The sequence below is a fragment of the Falco rusticolus genome, chromosome 2 (assembly GCF_015220075.1).
Source record: "Falco rusticolus isolate bFalRus1 chromosome 2, bFalRus1.pri, whole genome shotgun sequence".
Lineage (NCBI taxonomy): Eukaryota > Metazoa > Chordata > Aves > Falconiformes > Falconidae > Falco > Falco rusticolus.
The window spans coordinates 31,680,228-31,701,817 of NC_051188.1; the positions used below are offsets into that span (position 1 = coordinate 31,680,228).

The 21,590-nt window shown below is 37.4% G+C and overlaps 1 protein-coding gene across 8 annotated transcripts in view; it reads left to right on the plus strand.

The window, feature by feature from the left end:
* The first annotated feature begins 251 nt into the window (after positions 1–251).
* Positions 252–21,590, plus strand: part of ZC3H13 (zinc finger CCCH-type containing 13) — a 48,380-nt gene continuing 27,041 nt past the window's right edge. For 2 of the 8 annotated variants that reach the window (XM_037377699.1, XM_037377701.1), the window contains exons 1-5: positions 252–550; positions 6,586–6,711; positions 12,700–12,811; positions 19,175–19,283; positions 21,304–21,443. In XM_037377699.1, the coding sequence (XP_037233596.1) occupies positions 270–550; positions 6,586–6,711; positions 12,700–12,811; positions 19,175–19,283; positions 21,304–21,443 (768 nt within the window). In that variant the 5' untranslated portion in view covers positions 252–269. Of the gene's footprint in view, positions 551–757; positions 6,712–7,143; positions 7,256–12,699; positions 12,812–19,174; positions 19,284–21,303; positions 21,444–21,590 lie in introns of those variants that run through there. The other 6 variants (XM_037377705.1, XM_037377704.1, XM_037377700.1 and 3 more) reach the window with 6 other exon arrangements.

The window sequence follows — 21,590 nt, forward strand, 5'->3', positions numbered from 1 at the left end:
GTGAGTCTTTCCCACACCTCAGCCGCACAGTTTTATCATCCCCGCAACGCTGACCGGCTTAGGCCGAGGCTCTGGGCTGGCAAACCCACCTGGGGCGCTCAGAGCTGCCGGGAACGCCGGCCCGGCCGGAGCCCCCCGAGGCGCCGCAGTCCCCGCCGACGGGCAGCCCCCGCGCGGCGCGCGCGGCGCACACGACCCGCCTTCCCCGCCCCCCCCAACATGGCGTCTCTGCCGCTTCCGTCCGGCCCGCCAGCACCGCCCTCCTCCCCATGACGTCATCACCAGCGGCGGGGGGGCGCGAGGGCCGCCGGGAAGGGTGCGCGCGGCGGTGGCGGCGGCGGTTACCCAGCGGCCCTGGCGCGTGTGCGCAGGGCGGGAGCGGCGGGCGCCGTGCGGCTGCGGGAGCGGGTGGCGCTCCTCGTCTTCCTCTCCGTGTCGCTCCGCGGTCAGGCCCGGGAGGACGGACTCCCCCCTCGCCCCCTCCCACCCTCTCCGCCCCGGGCGGCGGCGGAGGAGGCGGCGGGGAGCGGCGCGGCAGCGGAAGGAGCAGGTGAGTGCGGCGGTACGGCCGGGGGCGCGGAGGGCGGGGGAGGGGAGAGGAGGGGAAGGCCGTGAGGGAAGGAGAGGCGGGGCGAGTCCAATCCGGTCCCTGCCCGGGGGCGGCGGGGCTCGGGGGCGCTCGGCCTTCGGAGCGGAGCTGCGGGGCGGCCGCGTTCCCGCCCGGCGCGGTGCGCCGTAGGGGCGGCCCGCCGGCGGCCGCGGGGCCGCAGCGCAGGTGCCGGTCATCCGGCAGTTTGCTTGGGGTGCGGTTCCGCCAGTCGGCGGCCGCGCTGGAGTCTGCCTCCCATATACTCGGATCTTCGCTGTTCGGGTTTTTTTTTTCCACTTCAATGAGGCTCTTGGCCCACTTTCTGGCAGTAAAATAGTTTCTGCTTTATGCGCTTAGAGGAACTACTAATTTCGCTTGTGTAAGTTCACTCATCACCATTTCTCTAGATAGTGGCTACAGCTAACTCCCATCCCTTCCAGAACTTGTAAACTGGGCATAGTGGGTTACTGTTATGGGTGGTTCGCTTAGGTCCTCACCTTTGACTTCTCTGCTGGATTATCACTCCAGCACTGATTTCTTGTCAACCTTCTGCAAGACGGAAGAACAGGTTTTGACAGATACTGGATTAGCAGCCAGGACCTTAAAAGGGATCTTGCTCTGATGGTGAAATACTTATGATTCCTCTGTGCAGATGGGAGTGGACAGCTCAGCCCATGAACTGAACGTATCTGAAAACTAGAAGTGTGTCTATATGTGGCTGTGCCTGAGATGATGCACCACATTTCTCAGCATGCTTGCTGGAGTGTGACAGTATGCTAATGTGGTGATCCAATTTACAGATTGGAGATACCAAGGGTTTTTTGGGATACATGTTATGAAGGCTGAGTGAGCTTGGATCTGTCCACACCAGTTGCATAGACTGTCACTTAGTCTGGTGAAACATCTTCTTTGAGTATGAGGACTCTGTTAGACAAGATATGGAATACTGTGTACTTTCTTTTGTGATACTAGGGCCTGATGGTTTAATTTATTTATTTACATGTAGAAAGCCAATCATGATTTTATACTTGTGAAAACATAATTAGCAGTTGCTTATCACTACTAATGGAGAAATAGCATATGTTAAATTCGAGGGATAGGTACAAGTTAATGTGGTGATGGGTTAACAGCACGGAGTTGTTGAAGTAAACTTGGAATAACTTCTAGTTTTCTGTCAAACAGGCTTCTTTGTGTGAGTTGAAGAGTGCTAGACTGACACCACATAAGTGTGCAACCAATATTTGACTGTTTTTTTTAAAGTTGGTTAACAATGTATTTTAGTATTTTTAGCATTATTTTTAGGTAGTAAACCTGTGGAGCTCCTTCAGATATCACTACTGTATTAGTATTGTGACATGGAAACATTAACTTTGTAATGAGAAACAAAACCTTTTCAAGTAAAAGCTCTTCATTTGGCAAAGTGAAGGGAAGCGCTGACATTTTCCTCTTCCTAAGCTGTTCTTTAGTTGTCCGCAGGAATTTAGTTTATCCTAGAGCATTATAATCAGTTTGTATCTCAACTTACATAGGATTTTAAATTTAAAATTTTGCTTGTTATTTTAAATAGCATATTTATCACTTCACAGGTAGGGGTTTGTAAGTGACATAATGTTTAGCCTGTGTATGGTATGCACATATGCATGCACAGATATTGACATGCTTACTAGTGATGTCTTCAACTTCTTAAAGAGATCTATATCTCCTTACAGTATTTTGTGAACTTTGCTTTTGTTCTGTTACATCTCAGTTTCTAATTTTCCTGGAGAAGCAGGATTATTTTTTACAGAGGACTGGATTAAGTTTTTCTAACAGAAAAACAGGTGTTTCAGATGTGTTTCTCTCGATCATGGCTTATGTAATGTCATACTTCTCTTGAAGAAAAATATTAAGCATGCTTGACACCAAAATGTAGGAGTACTGATAATAAAAAAATACAGAATTTCACTGAATATTGTGTCAATCATATCATACTTCATTGATTCCAATTACTTGGTTAGTGACCACTAGTTATACTCACTTCTCTCAAGTCTGTCTACATTTTAGATTAATTTGTGAAGTAACAGTGAGATATATTTTACTTCAAATGGTAGTATAATTAGTGTCATGAACAGACTGTCTCTCACCCTGGAAAAGTTACCTTGATTAAAAAATTAATCTGATTCATCTGTGAATAAGTAAATGTAGTGTTAAAATACCAAATTTATTTTTAAAGGTTCCCCTGGATCTTATTTGTGTACGGGAAAGTGATACCTTACACTTAAAGCCTTAGCTAAGATTTCTTTCAGGAATACAATGCTCATTTCACTTAGTGGTAGTAAGCTGTTGCAAAAGTTGCAGAAACTTCAGTGCCCCTAAGTAGATTTAGCAATGCAATGTCAGGTACCTGAAATAGAGAAGTACATAATTTTCTACTTAGAAACTTTTTATAAAAGAAAACTTGGTAGTAATTATTTGAAATGTTGAAATATGAATGCTCAGGCTCAGTCCATACTGATACTCAGTTCTGTCTAATCCATCTGAGTCTTTGGTAAGGAGGTGGTAGTTCAGAGACACAAGCATTTGGTGGAAAGGAAAATCATTGCCCTGGCCATCAGTGTGGGGTTGATAGCAGGACTGTGATATATCAAGGGTAAAGCAACATATGAGGAAAATGTGGGAGAATTGAGCAAATCATGGGAATTTTTATGGGATGTTCCATTTAAATTGTTCTTTATTATCCATTAGTGTGCAGTCTGAAAAACTTTGGAAATTAAACATTTCACTTAAATTTTTTGCCCTTCACACTACTTCTTTATAAGCGAGGAAGCGTGGCTGATATAAAACTGCCATTATGTATCCGAGATTTCAACAGCAGTATCGTTTTAATAGTCTTTACGTTTCAACTTGATTGGTCTTTGAAAAATGAAAGTGGGATTGATTGCATTTTTAGATACAGTCTCTCAATTGTAATGTTTGACATAGTGAGAATTCCTCAGTTTGCCTCTGAATAATGTGTCTGGACTCTTATCCTGCAGCCTGTAAAACAGCTGTATTCACTTAACGGTGAAATCTCATGCACTTCTGGTTGCAGGCGTGGGACCCTCATGTGATAATATGTGCATACAGAAAGTAATATGCTGTGCAGCTGCAGCATGCAGTTCTTGTTTGTTTAGAATAATTTCTCATGCAATATCTCCTGTATTAATAATTTATCTGTTCTTAGTTACAAACTGGTGGATATGAGCCAGAATGTAGGGATAGAATTCTTGAAATAGTACATTTATTTGTCTCACATTCCAAGTTTTTAATTTATTTAAAATAAGGGTATTTACAAACCTTAGAAGATTCAGGGCTGGGTGATGTTCTCTTAATTTCCTTGCAGGAAATTATCAGCTAAAATATAGGGAAGTTGGTAGCCGGAATTAAATTATCTGTTGAGTTATGATGATGTCACCCCCTTTATCCTCTCCATATTTATAACTATTCTTTTAAGCCTAATCATCATCATAACTTCCTATAGAAGTTAATTCCAAGAAGCTACTATTTGCTGGGTGAAAACTAACATTAAAAACATAAAGATGTTTTGCCTCTGTTTCTTTGAAAATAAAAGGACATTCAAATTAGGAGGCAAAATGAATGTAAATTTTCGGCATTTGTATACGGCTATCATGTCAGTGTGTACTGTACTTACATATTAGATGCATTCATTTTATCTGTCCTTTGTGTGTTGAACCCTCTTCCTATGCCATTGCCAGTGCCGTTCTTCTAACCCTTTTTGTTTCAGATATGGCTTTTCTTACTGTAAATATTTAACCCAAAATCAGTATTTGGTATATGATCGTCTTATTAAAAATGCTTTTGCATATGTCAGTCGATTTTTGTATCCTCTGTTAAAGGGTGTAGCTGCATGAAAACATAGAAATTTAGTGGGGTTTTTGCTGAAATGCATTGGGAAACAATCCTGAAATGGAAGGGTGCTCAGCTAGGTGAGATGTGGTATTGTTTTGCTTTCTAACTTTAATGGTTTATCCTGTCAGACTTTATAACTACTGCTGCACATTGAGCTGTCCACAATGACTCCTAATTATTTTTCTCAGAAGACTGGACTAATTTGAACTCATAAAGTATTTAGATAAAATAATTTTTCCTTGTGTGCATTACATTATATTTATTTGCATTTCATCTGCTGTTGTATTACTCAATTTTCTAACTCATTTAGATCTTTCTAGAAATCTCTATTCTCCTCAATTTTTACTAATCCACATAATTTCTTACTACTGGCAAATTCTACTGTTTCACTGTGTGCTTCCACTAATTGATGTTAACCATTGTTTTTAATGTCTGGTATAAACCACATGGTTAACTTCTACCCTCTCTGAGCATCTTGGTTAATGTCTTGGTTATCTGAACCTCATTTATGAGATAAAATTCTTCAGATAATCCGATGCTTGGAGAAGTAGTCGCTAGAGCTGAGCTGAGAAATCTTTCAAGTACGTAGTGTAAGCTTGCTTTCTTCTGTTTATAAAGGAGCTAAAGTGCTCAGCAAGAGCTTCAGCACAGAGTTTTATTTGTAGAAAGTGCACAGGTGTAAGACTTCCGGAGAGGTCCCGTTGAAGTAACCACAGAATTCAGATAATGATGTTTTACCAAAGTACAAGAGAGAAACCAGGTATTACCGAAGTATCGAGTATGTAAGTTACAGCAGTATTACATTTTATGTGCATTTGTCCACATTTATACATTATACATTTTTTTGCTGTAGAATGGAACCTTCCAGTCTGAATGCTATGGGAACATATTGCTCATCAGATCAGTGCAAATTTGTATTAGTCCACTCTGGTGGGTGTTAGTTTAAATTTGTATTATTCTGACTGTATGGGTGAGCTTTTTGCCATTTGTAACCTCTTTGTGCGTGAAATTAGCTTAAGTGTGTGTGTTCTAAATGCAGTGATACTTGAGTAGGAGCGGAAGAGACAGCAGTAGGGCAGGAGATTGGTGTTTAGCTAATCAAGTTATATTGACTAAAGAGTTCTAGGGTGATGGCACTTTGCAATATGACAAAGAGGTGGTTTTTTTGAGCTGTATCTAAATAGTCCAGCAACTGGCAGATTTCCCCAAAATTATTTTATTTCTGTGTAGATCAAGTAGCATTTTGAGAATGGACAGTAGTTTTTGGAGCCTATTTTGCCCTTTTTCTACAACTTATCTCTAGTGCTAAATATATATATATATTCCCTTTTTTAAAAAAATAAAAAAACACCAATGGTTTACTTTCTATATTCAGTAACTCCTTCCTTTCTCAGGTAAGATAAATTGCAACTTCTTATTTATCAGACTTACACTGTATTTGTTTTAAAATCTGTTTTTATTAATGAAAAGGAGTTACTTGAGAAGTGTGTCACTGGTGTGGGGTTTTTTGTTGGTTTTGGTTTTTTTTCTAAACTCGGGTGATTCCAAATAGTCATAGGATACAAACCAGTAACAAACACAGACTGTGGATGATATCAAGGTGGTTTTTCGGTAGGTTGTCACATACTACTGAGGAGGAGAAAAATGAAGCTCTCATTTTTGGAGATTTGTTTCTGAAAATGGGAGCCATTGTAGTCAAGAACCTGTTTCTGAGAGGTTGGTGAAGTAACATGAAAGGCTCTTTTCACTTGAAGTCACTTGAGTTCATGTACAAAACATCTATGACGAAGGAAAGCATCTGTTCTCTGTGGTGTTTGCTACCTAAATGGATATGTCATATGATCTTTCCCAAAGGGAAACTGAAGAATCCAAAGCAGGTCATAAAACAAAATGAAAAATTATCATTACTGATGTTCAGCTGACTAGTTTAAATCAGAGACATTCCTTGTTATTAGATACATTTCACTCATTTATGACTTCTTTTTCTTTCTTCATCACCTCTGCAGCAACTCTTACAACGTTTATCATACTATTTTATTCATGTGAGTTCAGTGTCGATAGCCCCAAACTGAAGGATTTTACAGTTTTGCTTTTTTTTTTGGTTGAAGTAGTACAAAATGTCAAAAATTAGAAGGAAGGTCACAGTGGAAAATACCAAGACCATATCCGATAGCACATCCCGAAGACCCAGTGTGTTTGAAAGGCTTGGACCCAGCACTGGAAGTACTGCAGAGGTGAGTTGTAAAAGCGTTCTTCTTTTCCTCCCCATCCCAGCATCTTCTTTTCCAGGATTTAGGTGGTGGGAAAGAGTAGCTCACAAGTGTCAAATACTCAGATGTCACTGATGTTAGTAAAGGTGAAAAGAACTCCTTAACACATGGATGTTCGACATACTAATACTAGAATTTTCAAATAAAGCGTGTTGTCCCAGCTTCTGGAGAGGAGCAGTAGTACTGTACATATAATAGTATTTCCACCAACCTAAATTTTTCTCTGCCAGACCTGATACTCATTGTTGATTATTTTTTTAATTAGTTATATTACTGGTGGACAGAAATTACAGATAAATGGGAGTTAATGTGGAGTCATTTGTTTGTTCTGTCACACTCACACCAATGGTATTTCCAGAAATGAGTGTGAAATTCACCCAGTAATGTCTGTCTCTTAGACACAGTGCCGTAACTGGCTGAAGACTGGCAACTGCCTCTATGGGAACACATGTAGATTCGTACATGGCCCTTCACCACGAGGTAAAGGCTATAGCAGCAGTTATAGAAGGTAAATCAAGAACTCACTTTGAATTCTTCACATGCTGTAGGAAAATAGCTTTTGCAACTATGTCTTCTGTTTTTGTTTTTTTTTTTTTTTTTTAAAGTGAAATGCTGTGGTGTGCCTAATGGTATGTTTCATCAATAACCAATTGCATTGTGAAGCTGCTCAAAACAATTAATTTGGCAACTTGCCATGGGTTTTCCCAGGATTTTTGTGTGTATGTAGCTTTATAAAATGGAGTCCGCTGGATACAGATTAATTTCTTATATTACTTCGAAATGGGAAGTTCAAGTACCTTAATTTTTTGTGTAGTGTCACTGCAGCTTCTGATATGCCTTTCTGTCCTTTACTAAATTGCTGTTTTGAAGCTACTTACAGCAGTACTCACATACTTGCAGCCCTTCTGCCTTCGCTATATTATTTGATGAATAAGTTGTCTATGCTTTCTCTCCTGTTGTGAGAAAACACTTCTCTTTAAAACATAGTTTTGTGACTTTCTCTGTTCAAATATAGAACAAATACCCTGTACCATAGGAGATCCAAAAAGCTACTTCATTTTTCTGAAGAGAGTATTTTTTTATCTGCCCCTTCGTGTGTTACTATAATTTTAAAATGTTTTTTTCAACTGTCCTTTGTGTAGCGTAACACTTAACTGAAACTAAATGTGGCAGTAAGTTTGTAATATTCTTGCTATAAAGGACAAGATAGTACAGTTTTAGCATAGTACCTCTGTGTGAAGGCTTCACATTTTACAAACAGCTGTGCTTCATAATGGTACAGTAATGTCAATGTTACCTCTAGATGATGGATGGGCACACTGAAGCATCAAAGTATAAAGCAACAACAGGAAGGTTGGCATGAGGTTAGGGTTCTGTTTCTGGTTCTTTTTCCTGTTCCTGTGGCATACTCTGAGGATGATCTTGACTTTGCTTGTTTGATCTTTCTTTGCTTCTAGGGTGGTAGCAGCTGGGGTACAAAATATATCACCGAGTGTAATGTTTCTTTAGGTGTGGAAAAGATTTTATTCTGTTCTGTACTGAGTATTCCAAATGGGAAAAATGAGTGATTTACTGATAGAAATTAAATTTTAAAGCTGTTAGAATGTCACTTTCTCCTGGCTTTCAATGTTTGAAACGCTCAGTGTGTAGTTCTGCTTGGTCATTGCAAGAAAAGTGACATTTCTTTTAATGATTAAAGCTGTGTTTCTGCTTCACTGTCACCACTGACATTTAAGAGTAATGTTGATTTACTTCATTTTATTGCTGACTTTTTTTTTTTACTAGGACTGTATGAAAAAGTCAAACGACAAATCTTGCTGCTTATTTGCCTGACATTCAGCATTTAATAAAGGTGTTCTTAAAAAAAAAAAAAAAAGGGTGTGGAAGCCCCTACCTACTTGCACCCCCTGCCCCCCCCAAAAAAAAAAAAAACCCAAAAACCACCCACACAAAAAAAACAACCAAAAAAAAACCCCAACCAAAACAGTCAAATGAAAAAACCCGTGTTTGTCTTTAGAAGTTTCTACTGATAGCTCTTGGCCAGGCACAGAAAAAGCTGGTTTATGTACATAATAAAATGTTGGCATTTTCATGCCATTTAACGTTACAGAGAGTTTTACAAATGTTGTCCCAGTATTTTGAATGCAGTTTTATTGGCTTCTTGCAAGCCAAGCTAACGTTGCTTCCACATCAATTGAGTTCAAGCAGTACCCTTGTTAAATTATCTGGGAGCTCAGCCAGGCCTGCTGGTGAAGTCTCTTGTCTGCTTTGCAAGCAGTTTGGTAGGACAAAGAACGTCTTGCTGCCTTTCTGTCTTGGCCCTTCAATTCCATACCTGTCTGAAATAAATACCATTGTTAATGGTTTTATCTGACCATAATGCCTTCCAGAGTTCAGAACATCACCAGACAGTAGGAAAACTTGACTCTAAAGTGTGAAAAAGACTCTTAAATCTAATTTCATTATAACACTGTTTCAGCATTAATGCTGTCAGCATGAATTTTAGTCTTGCTGTTACAAAAATAAAACCTAGCATGTTTTTACATATAAAGCTTTCCTGATGAGGATAATTAAGAACTTAGAGTAGGCATGCCAGTCTTCCAAGTATCTGAAGTAAGGAGAAGCTAGCAAGGAAAGAGCTGTCTATAAACATGATATCCCACAAGGAGTTTTGCTCTCTTGCTCCACTTGTAGATTGTTGGGTAGTTGCTTGGCAGCTTCCTGCTTGGTACCCTTATACTTTTGTAAGGATCTATGCCATCGTAGCATCCCTCTGTTAGCCCATCCAGTCCTCTTCATTCTGGATCATTACACTGGATTTAGAAAACAAACCAGCAGTAATAATAGGTAAGAACACATGGATTGTGCAGGGTTCAAATATTGTTGTGTGGGAAACTGAAAAATGGGACGATGTTTCCTGAGCATTCAGTAATAATGCATACATTATACACCAGTAATTGTCAATGCCTATACACACGTGTGTGTGCACATACACACAGGTATTCGCAGATAAGTGTGTTGTAATGTGTGCCTGTTTGTAGGTTGTTCCTGACACTAAGAGATACAGAAGCAAATGGAGGTGCTGGTATGAAAGTGCGTTTTCCTAACCAAGCCACTGAATATGGAGGACTGAACTGTTGCAGAAAGTGCTGCTGTTTAAAATCACTTAACTGCACTGCTAAAATTTCAAATTACGAAATTTTGCATGTTAGGCCTTACTTAAAAGATGGGCCCAGCGCAGAATGTTAAGTCATAAAAGAGAAATTTTTCATTGAGAAGTTTTCTTCTTTCAGTGTACAGGGATAATACTGTGGAGCCTTTTGTGTGAAAGGTTCTACCAGTTGCAGTCTAACCACATAATCTTAAACTGTAGAGGTAAAACTGTAGTTATCTGTTGAAATTCAGCAGTGTGCATTTTACCAGGAATAACCTAAGATCCCTTTTGGAGGGAAGCAGAGGGAAAGTTATGTAGAAAAGAAGCCATTGTGTAAAAATTAAAACTGTGGTACACCTGAAAGAAAGCAGTACCTACTACTACAGGTAGTAGACCAGCTTGTTTTTCAGTGCATTAAGCACTGTTTTCTGAAGTATCTAAAAATGCTCACAGCTTTCTGAGTAGTTATTTCTTAACATTTGACAAATTTTCAATCTTACTTTATTAGACAGTTGGGGGGGTTATGATGTGTTTGGGGAAGGAAGGGTAGGATGGTTACCATGAGTTTGCTCCAGCGTTCTCATAAAGCTGAAAAAAACCCGCAAACCCAAAGCAACAAAACCAAACAAAAAAACCCCAAACAAACCCCAGCTCTGAAGCTTTTTTAATTTCTGTGATTTCTTTTGTATCTTTTGTTTCTTTTTGATAACTTTTGTAATCTTTAAGTAGATTTGAATAATGTTTTGACAAAATGGGTTTTTTCTTCCTTCCCATACTGAAAAAAGTATTAATGGAGGGTGAAATAGTTTGGTTGCTTTTTCACTCCAGCATATAACTTAAAAAATAAAAAAAGATTAAAATATCAGATGTTTAGAAAGTACATGAGCTGCATTCAGCATAAGTTCTCTTGCTTTCTCCTTCAGCTACTGGGTTTTTTCCTGAAATTGCTCCTCTTGAGGAACAGTGTTTCTAGTACATTATGTATAATCTTTTTGCCTGTTAAATTAACTTTGTTTCACAGATCCAAATCCTTTGTGCCGTAGCTGAAATATTATTAAAAAATAAGGCATTGAATTGCCTTTTTAATGTTGAAGGACAGTTTATTTTTTTAGGTAGCTGATGGTATGCTTCAGAGAGTTTTGGTAATGCAAAGGAATTATCTTTCTAAGATGGAAAGAGGGGAAAAAAAGATACCTTTGCTAAAGCCAGTCACTTTAAAGAGGATATAATCATGTGTGCAAAGAAGATGACTTGTTTAGCTTTATATGCTGGATATTATTTGATCCTTAGTGCTGAAAAGAGCAACACGCTACTGTTTTGTACCTTTCCTCTGATCTAGATTGACCTGTATTTACAACTATATGAAGAATTAAATGCATTTAAAAATGAGAGCAGTCATTGGTCTTTTTCTTCTTAGATCCTAAAACACTTAACAATGTGATGCAGTTTAAAGGATTCAATATAGGTAACTTTGCAAAGGAGGAAGTGAAAACCAGTTACTGTTTCAAAAATGCACAGGTTGGAAATGACATCATACTAATTCAGGTTTTTGTATGCATAAGCTGTGAAAGACAGTTTACCCTTTGTGTATTATGTGACACAGGAAGGGTGGGAGAAAGAACGCTTTCTAAATGGAAACCCTAATTCAATCTGAAAAACAACAAATGTAAATTTCATTACTTAAGTATTATATATAACTCTTCTAATCAACTAAGGCAGCATCAGCATCTCTTTGATTCTTTAGTGTAAACTGACAGGTACATATCCAGTACTTTCATACAGCCAGTTCACAGAAGAATCTGTAATTATGGCTAACAGTCATCACAGAAATACCAGACTCAGGTTCAAGCCAGACTTACATGAAGAGAAAATTTGCTTTCTTGAACTGAAAGATCATTTGAAGCAGCTCATGCATCCCTTTTGCTTAGGAGCTAGTTTGAATGCAAGGGTTGTTCTCTTTTAGTGCATAAGTGTAAATGAACTTGTGAATCCATAGTAAGAGGTGACAAAGTTGTATAGATGTCTTGTGGTAGTGTAAGATGTTCCCCCTCTCCACATCACAGTAATACATTTTACAGGAAATATACCTTAGCTGTGTGACTTTAGAGTAGAGTTAATGCAATATTTTTTTAATTAAATAATGAAATAATTATGTTACTGCAAGATAGAAAATGGAAGAGGCCTCCAAGAGTGATTTTCTGGTGCATAGTCCTGCAACAGGTTTTTTTGTGGCACTCAGCAAGGTCATGGGAGGATGGCACCTAGATCCTGTTATCTCCACTTGCAGACTTCATCTGTATTCAGAGTTGTGCTTCTGTGTGACTATCACTGCTAGTCTACACTAGTTTGACTCTGTGTTAATTGTGTGTATATATATATGTATATATTTAAAAAAAATATATCAAAAATTGGCACAGCTTAGAATGTGGAGAAGGGTAAAGAATATCTTGAAAGACTTGGTAGGAGTGTTTGTGAAACACATTTGCATGATGATCAGAAAAAGATTTGTTCTGGATAGGACCACCTGAAGCTGATCTATAGTTCCTGAGTCATGCCATATATACATGCAGTAATTTCTCTTCTTAGAGTCAAGTCTTCCTGGTGTTCTGAAAGAGCTCGATTTTTAGAACGCTTAAGCTCATTAAAATGGAATCTTTTTTTATTCATCCACTTTGTTTCTGGGTGGGAGGTTTAGATCTTTCTATATATACTAATAAAAAAGATAATTAAAAGACAGATTGTATTCCTTTAAAAATAGTCCCATAGAACTGGTTATATTATGTTTCTGTATTATACAGGTCGCCAGAAAGACCCACTGGAGATCTTCGGGAAAGAATGAAGAACAAACGTCAAGATGTTGAGTCAGAGCCACAGAAACGAAGTACAGAGGAATCATCCTCTCCTGTTAGGGTAAGAATGGAGTTTGCAGAACTCCAGAATCCCTCAGTAGCAGTTGGGCAGTGTGTCCTAGAAACCTGATTGTGGTGACTTGTAATGTTTAAAATGTTTTAATGGACTGATCATTTTGTACATAGCATGTGGCATGTTTATTATGAAGTGTCTTAATGATTGTATTATTTTGCAATTTTATAGCACTTTCTGGTCTTTTGGTTCCCAAAGATTTTATAAATCCAGCAGACTAAGATATGTTCTAAACACTGATAAACAGGTATTTAATAACAGTGCAGACTCTTTGATTATTACCAAGAAAGTGTATTAACTGTTGTTCCAATCATCCACTGTTTCCCCCAACACTTATTCATGTCCATTGTATACATGCATCCCGACTCCAGTTATTCATCTCAAATTTGCTTTTGATCAGACCATGCAGTTACTGTTGTGCTGGTTCATTTTGCCCTCATCCCATACTCATCAGGCATCCCAGCTGCTCACTTTTGGATTTTGCATAAAATTCATTCGTTATTGTTCTCATTTTTTAATCATCCTTCTACAGCCCTATACCCCTCAAATATCAGAAGTTAACTTATTTTTAATTTGTGTTATCTGTTCCTTTTGTTACAAAAAAATAGGGGCAGAAGCTTGTAGTGTGACCCTGCACCTGTGTAACAATAGCACCAGTTATTCCTGTGTCATGTTTTTTAAGACCATCTTCATATGAATAATGATTACAAGTTTTTATTTGTGAAAAATTGGTTTTGCTTCTGCAGGTATTAACAGCATTTTTTTTTTTTCCTCGGTCGGTTCCTACTTGCTGTGTAAACTGGATTTTTGTCAGGTGTAAAGAAATCAACAGCAGCTGTTATCGTTAAATTAACAGAATGGCTTACCTTCCGATCATGTTTTCAGTTGCTGTTAATTTGTGTAAACTTTCAATCTTTTTACTCTTGAATGTGTTCCTTTTATTTTCTAATAGTTTGAATAAACTGTTCAGTTATTGAGTACGTGGTTGGTGGGAAAAGTGTTTTTTCCAACCGTTATTAAAAATTTACTGTAACTTTTTCTGTCCTGGTACAACTCTAATTTTGATGTAATTCTTACTTTTGGTTAGTTAACCCTGCTTTTTATAGTGTTCTATTAATGTAATAATAAAATACTCTTAAACAACTAAATCCCAAGTAAAGGTGAAACTGGAAGCAGGAATCAAAAGGAATTGAAGAATTAGTGGGTCTGTTCAAGTACCAAATAAGTATTTACAGGATAAGCATGCTACAGAGGAAAAAAAATGCTTTGCTTGAATCTCATAAAACAAGGCTGAGGAAACCACTGAGCTTTTGTATTATTTGCGCGGAGGCAACTCTCAAAATACGGGCTATCCAAAGGAAATATTCTGGAAAAAGTAGATGAAGAGGGGCAGTCGTCAGAAGTTGGCATTGCAAAGAACCAGGATATCTAAGCAAACAGAAGACCGAAGTGACTGAACTGTTAACATAGATCTTGCTCCACTGTTACAGCTACTACTATGGTGGAGATGTAGTATCTGATGTTTCCATCTCTTGTTAAAGCTTTTGGGATAACAGAGGAGCTGGATAATAAATCTTAACTTTGTTTTGAAATAACAAGTAGCTTGTTCAATAAAAAGTTTCATAATTGTGGGTTGTTTTTTTTTTTTAAAAAAAGCAGCACTGTTCCTTCAGACAAAGTTTGTGCTTCACCAGTCTACTAGCCTGAAACTTTAATAGAGGGTAGTGGCTAAGAGAACTGTCTGATACAGGTGAAACTTAAATAGCTGCTTTTGAAGCAAGGTTTTTGGGGGTGTGTAGGTAGTCAGAATAGCAGATATAATATTGTCGGGCTTATCAGCCAGCTAAGGGGAAAATTTTAGATTATTTTCAAATGATGAAGTTACAGAGGATGCTGTGGTGCTTATCTAAAGACCTATAACTTTTTAAGAATCTTGAAAAACTTTTGGACATCCCAAATGCCAAACTTTGCAGAAGATATGAAAACAGTAGTTGAGATACTGAAGTCTGAGGAATGCCATAGGGGTTGGGGAAAGATAGTTTCCAGCAATGGCAGATGAAACTTGCTGTTGGCAAGTGCAAGGTAATGCACAATGAAGAAAGCATTTAAAACAAAAAATCATGAATGAATATTTTAAAAGTAACTGAAACTATCCAGTAGAAAAAGAAGTTATTGTGGACAGCTCAATGAAACCATCTGTTCAAAGTGCAGTCACAGCTGCAGAAGCAAACACTCAGGTATATAAAAATGAAATTAGATCAATATTATGCTGTAGAAATTCATGGTCCCGTTTTATTTGAAATGCTGGTTGGTTGTGATCACCTGTGTGCAAGAGAATACAGTTGAAGGTCTTTTTGAAGTGGGCAAGGAGGTGAGAAAGACTGCAGAGAAGAAAGGACATGTGGCAAATGTATGTAATGTGTGGTTGAGAGAATGTAAATTAGATGCGTCATATTCATACTTTATCGTAGTAGAAAGAGTGGCAAATTTGAGAATGACAAGGTGAAATGCTCTTTATGTTATATATGACAATTCTGCCTGATTGCCAGAAGATACAGTCAAAAACCTGAATAGGTTCCACAAAAAGTTGAGACAGTGTAACTAGTATAAAATATTTTTAGAAGAGATTTCTTGGTTTTTGGAAACATAACTAGTACAATCTGTATATATTTAGTTAGAAATTTCCTATATGGACAGCTTGTAGACTATATCCCTTACTATTTCTTCACATCTTGTATTGTTATTTTCAGAGGGAATATGCTGCGTTACGTGGACAACTACATTGAACTCAGTTGTTTCTGTGAATCTCAGATCTGTATTCAGAATTATTTCAGCACTGTATGTTAGTATATCAATTATTATGCAAATAATTAGATAAGGTTACTGCCTTTATTGTGTTTAGTCGGAAATTTTTATGTTGCGTTTTTCTCCATATTATGAGAAGACAGTTACATTGCAGTATGTGAAGTATTACCTGGGAGTTGTGTGTAATTTGGGAGAAACAGTGGGAAGAACTTGAATGTACATTTAGGAAAGGTTTTTGTAAGGAATCTTTACCACTTGTTTCATGTCTGTGGGTTTTGTCACTGTGGCTTTTGAGTATCTCCACTGGAAATGGATAGTCAGCATTGTCTTGCATCTCTGAAATGGAAACAATACCTGCCCATTTCAGGGAAACTTCAGGTCCATTTTCTTCTATGTTTGTGTAGGGTGGTAGTAGCTTACGCTATAAAGGTGTTATACCTAGAGTAAAATAGTTTTGTGCTTGCCCAAAAGATTCTAGCTGCAATACGTGATAGCTTATTCTAGATTTAAAGGAAGCTGTGCTTTTGAGTTAGTTAATATTGCTGCTGCGTGTACGTGTACTAAGGCTGAAACTGAAGCTTCTGCCTTCTAAGAATTGTAGGCTGTAAGAGTCTTACAAATATTCTCTCCGTTGGTGTTGGCAAAATAGCACTTCTTGATCTTAAGTAGCATTTCTCCTGAATGTCAACATGAAACTGTAATCATCTATCCAGCACATGTAAATAGTTTAACTGTGAGCACATACCTGAAAACAGCATAGACAAAGTCTACTAAGTTGTTGTTTACTCTTAGGACAATCTACAATGTTTTTTTCAGTAAAAAATTATATTATAAAAGTTCATTGTTTCTCATCTAGTAAATGGCACTTTTTAGAGTCTGCAGTGGATACAGCATCTTCAAGTGCAAGTGAAAGACACGCTATTGGCCTTTAGGAGCTTGTCTTATATTATTCTTGGCTTATTAAGGGAGAGGCGAAAAAAAGCCTGTGTAAGGATATGAAGGAAAAATTACTCCCCATAGTACGAGGGGATTAAATGTGTTCTAAGTGGAACAAGTACAATAAAAGGAATATGTTGAAGATTTTTCAAAGAGAAAATTCAAATATGACTTCTAAACCATCATAACTTAAGTTCTTCATTTACTTGCCCCAGGAAAATATACTCAATTTCTAAACTGAGATTTGTTTTTCAAGATGCAATATTACCAGGATCTTTTTTCTTGATAACTAAACTGAAGTGATTTAGTGTATGAATGGGCTCGGATCAAGTTGTCTTGACTTGTAAAATAGCATGCTTGTATGAAAATTGTCTATTCCTTTCCCCTATATTCAGTAATGCAATAAAAATCTTTTCGTAGATGTTTTTGTTCTCAGTTCTGCAGAAGTATGATTGTGCCACTACTGAATCTCTCCATTGAAAGGAGAAAATACAGGCTGTTTCAGGATGCTTGTGGTTGGTTGTAAGTCTGGAGAATAGGCGAGATACATACAGGCTACGCAGTTTTTTTAACATGGGTTATTAAATTGGTCTTGAAGCATTCTGTCTTACCTGCACATTCTCTGCTAACAACTTATTTGGGGAACTGGCTTTGAGAAGGTTTTTTTTAAATCAGTATATAGAGGATGTCCTAACGTGTATTTCAGTTTGCTAGTAACAAATAGTGTTGAATTAATAGAAACCAGTATTTGTGTTTAAGAAGTTGTTTATTGTTTGTTTATATTCTAGGAATGAGTTGGAGTATATAGCAGTACACAGTTTAATAGAACAGATGCAGCCTTCAAGGAGGGCAGTCTAGAAAAATAAAGATACTCTTAAAAAAAATGGTTAGAGGAGAGGCTTGTTGATAAAGTTACAGATTTGCAGATCTCATCAGAGTAATTTTCTGGTAAAGCAGTGTGCTTTAAAGCGTAGTACAATTCTTGCTCTTCGACTGAAATGCCTTTATTGTGATGATGGCTTAGTTGATGTGTAGACTTGTCTGAGCAACAAACATGACTTGATAGTTTAGGATCTCATGCAACATTTTAGAGATCCTGTCATGAAATGGAGAAAAAAATAACTTTTTTTTTTTCCTTATTCTGCAAGCTGCTTTAAATTAAACATGACACAAATTAGTTCTTTAATGTGAAGTTCCTTCATGTTACATAGCAACTGGTCAGTTTTTTCCAAACTTTCTAAAGTTTTGAATATGATATACTGAATGTATCAAGATGAGAAGCTTGAAGATAACTGTGCATTGAAGCATCTGGTTTAGTTCACTAGGTAAAATAATTGCAGTACTTGTTCTGTCATCGTTTACGCCATTACACCAGAGATAAGATTTTAACATTGTTAGTGAATAAGAAGGAATAGTTGAATTTTACTCATTTGGGAGTGACTATCCACAATGTTATTTCCTTACTGTATTTCTAAGGTGACGTTAAGGATTTAATTTTACTCAAGATCTAACTCCCATTAAGGAATAGGTAGTGAAATTTTCAGGCATCTCCTTTTCTTGGCATAAAACCAAAGGTTCCTACATACCAACACTGATGAATCCCAAAAAGAAGGCACTATGGGAGGTGAGAACGAAAGGGATATGGGACAGACTTTCATTATTTGCTCTTTCTGATTTTCTACTTAATAAATAAACCCGAGATACTGCTAAGCTTGAATGTTCTTCCCTACCCCACCCCGCAAATAGTGGAAAAACTTTGCCCTGTACTCCACTGGAGCTTAGGTTGATTATTTAGAGAATGTCACTTCAGCAGAGGCAATGATGCAGTTGTGCAGCTTTACTACTGGAATTTAGCAGGGGGAGAAGAGCAGCACAGGTTCAGTTGCCTTTTGAAATTACCTTCTTTCCTGTAATAATAGTCTCTGGCTTCCTCAGGTGCCTGTGGGACCATCTGCCACATGCAAAATGGGTGCTATTGCAATAGCTAGACTTGCCTAATAGCTTGGGGACAGTGAAAGGTCAAATATAAAGCTATCAACAAAACTCGATTCCAGTGTGTTGCTTTAGATGTTTTTCCCCTTCCTTCTGCCAGCCAAGGGTCTCTGTGGGTTTTTTTTTCATTATTCCCCCCCACCCCCCTTCTTAATCCTTGGAGAGTTAAACAGCTCAGCTTCTGAGGCTCATCTGCATTGCCAATAAATATTCTTACTTACAGCTGAGAACTCTTACCCAGGCTGTTAAAATTATACTCTTCAAAGTTCATTAAACTTCTGGTCTCAAGAACCTGCTCTGTTCTTTCAGTTCGTGTTTTAAACTTTATTCTCTGATACATGCTTGATTCTTGCCCTGCCTTTAAACCCTCTTATGAATACTCTCTTCTCTTTTCCCCATCTGCTATTTGCATATTGATTATATGAAATTGCATTAGAACATGTTGCCTGTGGAGTCTCTGCTTATTTAAGAAGGTATTTGTTCAACAGCCTAAAGGGGAAAATGCTTTTTGTACTATAAAAAAGAAACAGCCAAAATACCATGTAAAACATACCTGCTTCTTCAGGCTTCTCTTAAAATAAAGTTGTTTACTCTAATGCAGCATTTTTCCCTTTATAGAAAGAGTCTTCACGAGGAAGACATAGAGAAAAGGAGGATATCAAAATTACGAAGGAGAGAACACCAGAAAGTGAAGAGGAAAATGGGGATTGGGAAACAAATAGAGAAGGTAAGTATAATTAAACTAGGAGTCCTCCTACAGCTCAAAGAATTGCAAGATTACTGAGCTGTGTGTAAAGCAGAATGCCTGAAGATCTGGTCTCTTGAACACTATTACACTGTAGCCATTAATGTTTATTTTTGGAGGAGAGCAAAGGAGCAATCTGAGTTGGACTGTTAAGAGTGGTAAAACCAACTTACTTTAAAAACATAAGCTTTTTTTTTTCTTGATTCCTGGGACAACAAGGAACTTGGCCATAGGCTACTCAGTGGCTGAACCTTTCACATTTAGATCACTAGTTGAATCCACATTACATCCAAAGTACTTTGGAAACTGGTCGGTCTGAGGAGAGAGCATAGCTTCTTTGAATTAAAAAGTCAGCAGGTTTTTGTTGCATAATTTGTAATGATGTGACCTGTCTCATTAACAAGGGTTTCATGAGAATAACAACAGCTGAAGATAAAATTGAACTAGTTATGTTCTGAAAACACTTGAAGGAGAGCAAGAATCTTGCATTACTTTCTGTTGTTTCTGTTTGGGTGTTTTTTTGTTTGGTTTAAGTGTTCAGTATTTCAGAAGTAGTTACAATATTGCAAGAGAAGATAGGAATTCTGATACATTCTGAGTGAATTCAGTTAAAATGTATGTATTTGCAAGAAAGTATATACAAGTTGTTTGTGGAATGGAGCTCCTCCATAGATCTCATTAAGTAGGTAGCTTTTCTGTAGTATGTGCTGTAAGTATTGTGAATACTGTTTTGCTGTATCGTAAGCACAATACACGAACAGAAAAGTAGCCATAATATATTTTCATTCCTTTCTAAATTTTGTGTTCAGCGTGATTTAAGAAGCGTTGACCTATGATATGTATGCATGGAAATAGAATTGAAGTAAAAAAAAAATTTGGAATATAAAACCCTCAAGTTCTATTTAAATATATAGTATGAATGTCTTAACTCTTAGACACTGAGGCTTTCAGCTTGAGGATTATGGGGTTTTTTCAAGATCGTGTTAATCATAGGTATGTGGATGAAGTAGAATTACTGTCTCTTAAAGTTCTAGTGAGTGCTATGTAAGCAGACAGGTGGTCTGGGAAAGAACCTATGTTGTTAGGAAATGTACCTCCCTATAAGCTGTTCCCGTGCATTTGTGACATATGAATGGAATTTGTAGACTTCAGTTTAATTATTGCAAAACCTTTTATATAGTTCCTGTGTGTAGGAAGGGGAGTGAAAGCTAATGACTTTTTAATGAAGTCATCTTTTCTCTGACAGTTATTTTCCTGAAGTGTTTTTTGAGCATGACTTAAATAACCATTAACAAAATACATGTAAACAGGGTGAGTAAAACTGCTGTAATTTTCAGTAAGATTTCAAGGCTTGAAGCGTATGGTATAAGCTAGCCATGACTTAATGAAGTAAGTGAAATAATCACCTTTTCTGATGTGAAAACCAAACAGTAATAATGTTGTAAAACCAGAAATAAACTCTTAAGATATGCATTTATCCAGTGAAAGAGGTCATACAGACCTCTTTTATTTTAAAATCAATTTGTAGATGTAATCAAGTGTATCAATTGATTTGTGGGATGCTCTGTTAAACAAAATTCTTTAGTATCAAGCATCACTATTTAAACCTGTTCCATGTGAGATTTCCCAATTAAATAGTGCTCTACATATTTTTGATCTTTGTGAAGACACACTCTTAATTTTTTTTTTGTTATTTAAATATAAATAAATGGTTTCCTGGGTTTCCCTTGCTACCTCAGCTTTAATAATTGATGCAGGTCTCTGAAAAAAGTTAAGGTGTTTTTTAAATAAAGCTTATGAATTTAACTGCAGGTTATATGGAACTAACTGGAGTTATTTCAGGTTTACACACATAATTAGAGAAAAGATTGGCTTAGCTTCATTGAGCCATTCATACACTGCTTAAAAGTCACAGAAATACTTATGCTTGGTATCCAGTATGCTACATATTATTATTTCATATGTAATTGTTTACTAATTATTTTCTTTTTTTTAAATAAAGACTCTGATAATGGAGATGTTAATTATGATTATGATCATGAGCTGTCTTTGGAAATGAAGCGCCAAAAGATTCAGAGAGAACTCATGAAATTGGAACAGGAAAACATGGAGAAACGAGAAGAAATAGTCATTAAAAAAGAGGTTTGTATTACGTAAATGTGAAATTAAAATAATAAGTCATCAGCTGCTTCATAAAATTGTTTCCTGGAAGACTTGAGCTTCCTGGGCTACCAATGTGCTATTGTGTTACATAGTAGCAAGTATGTAGGTGTATAACTTAGTATGTGA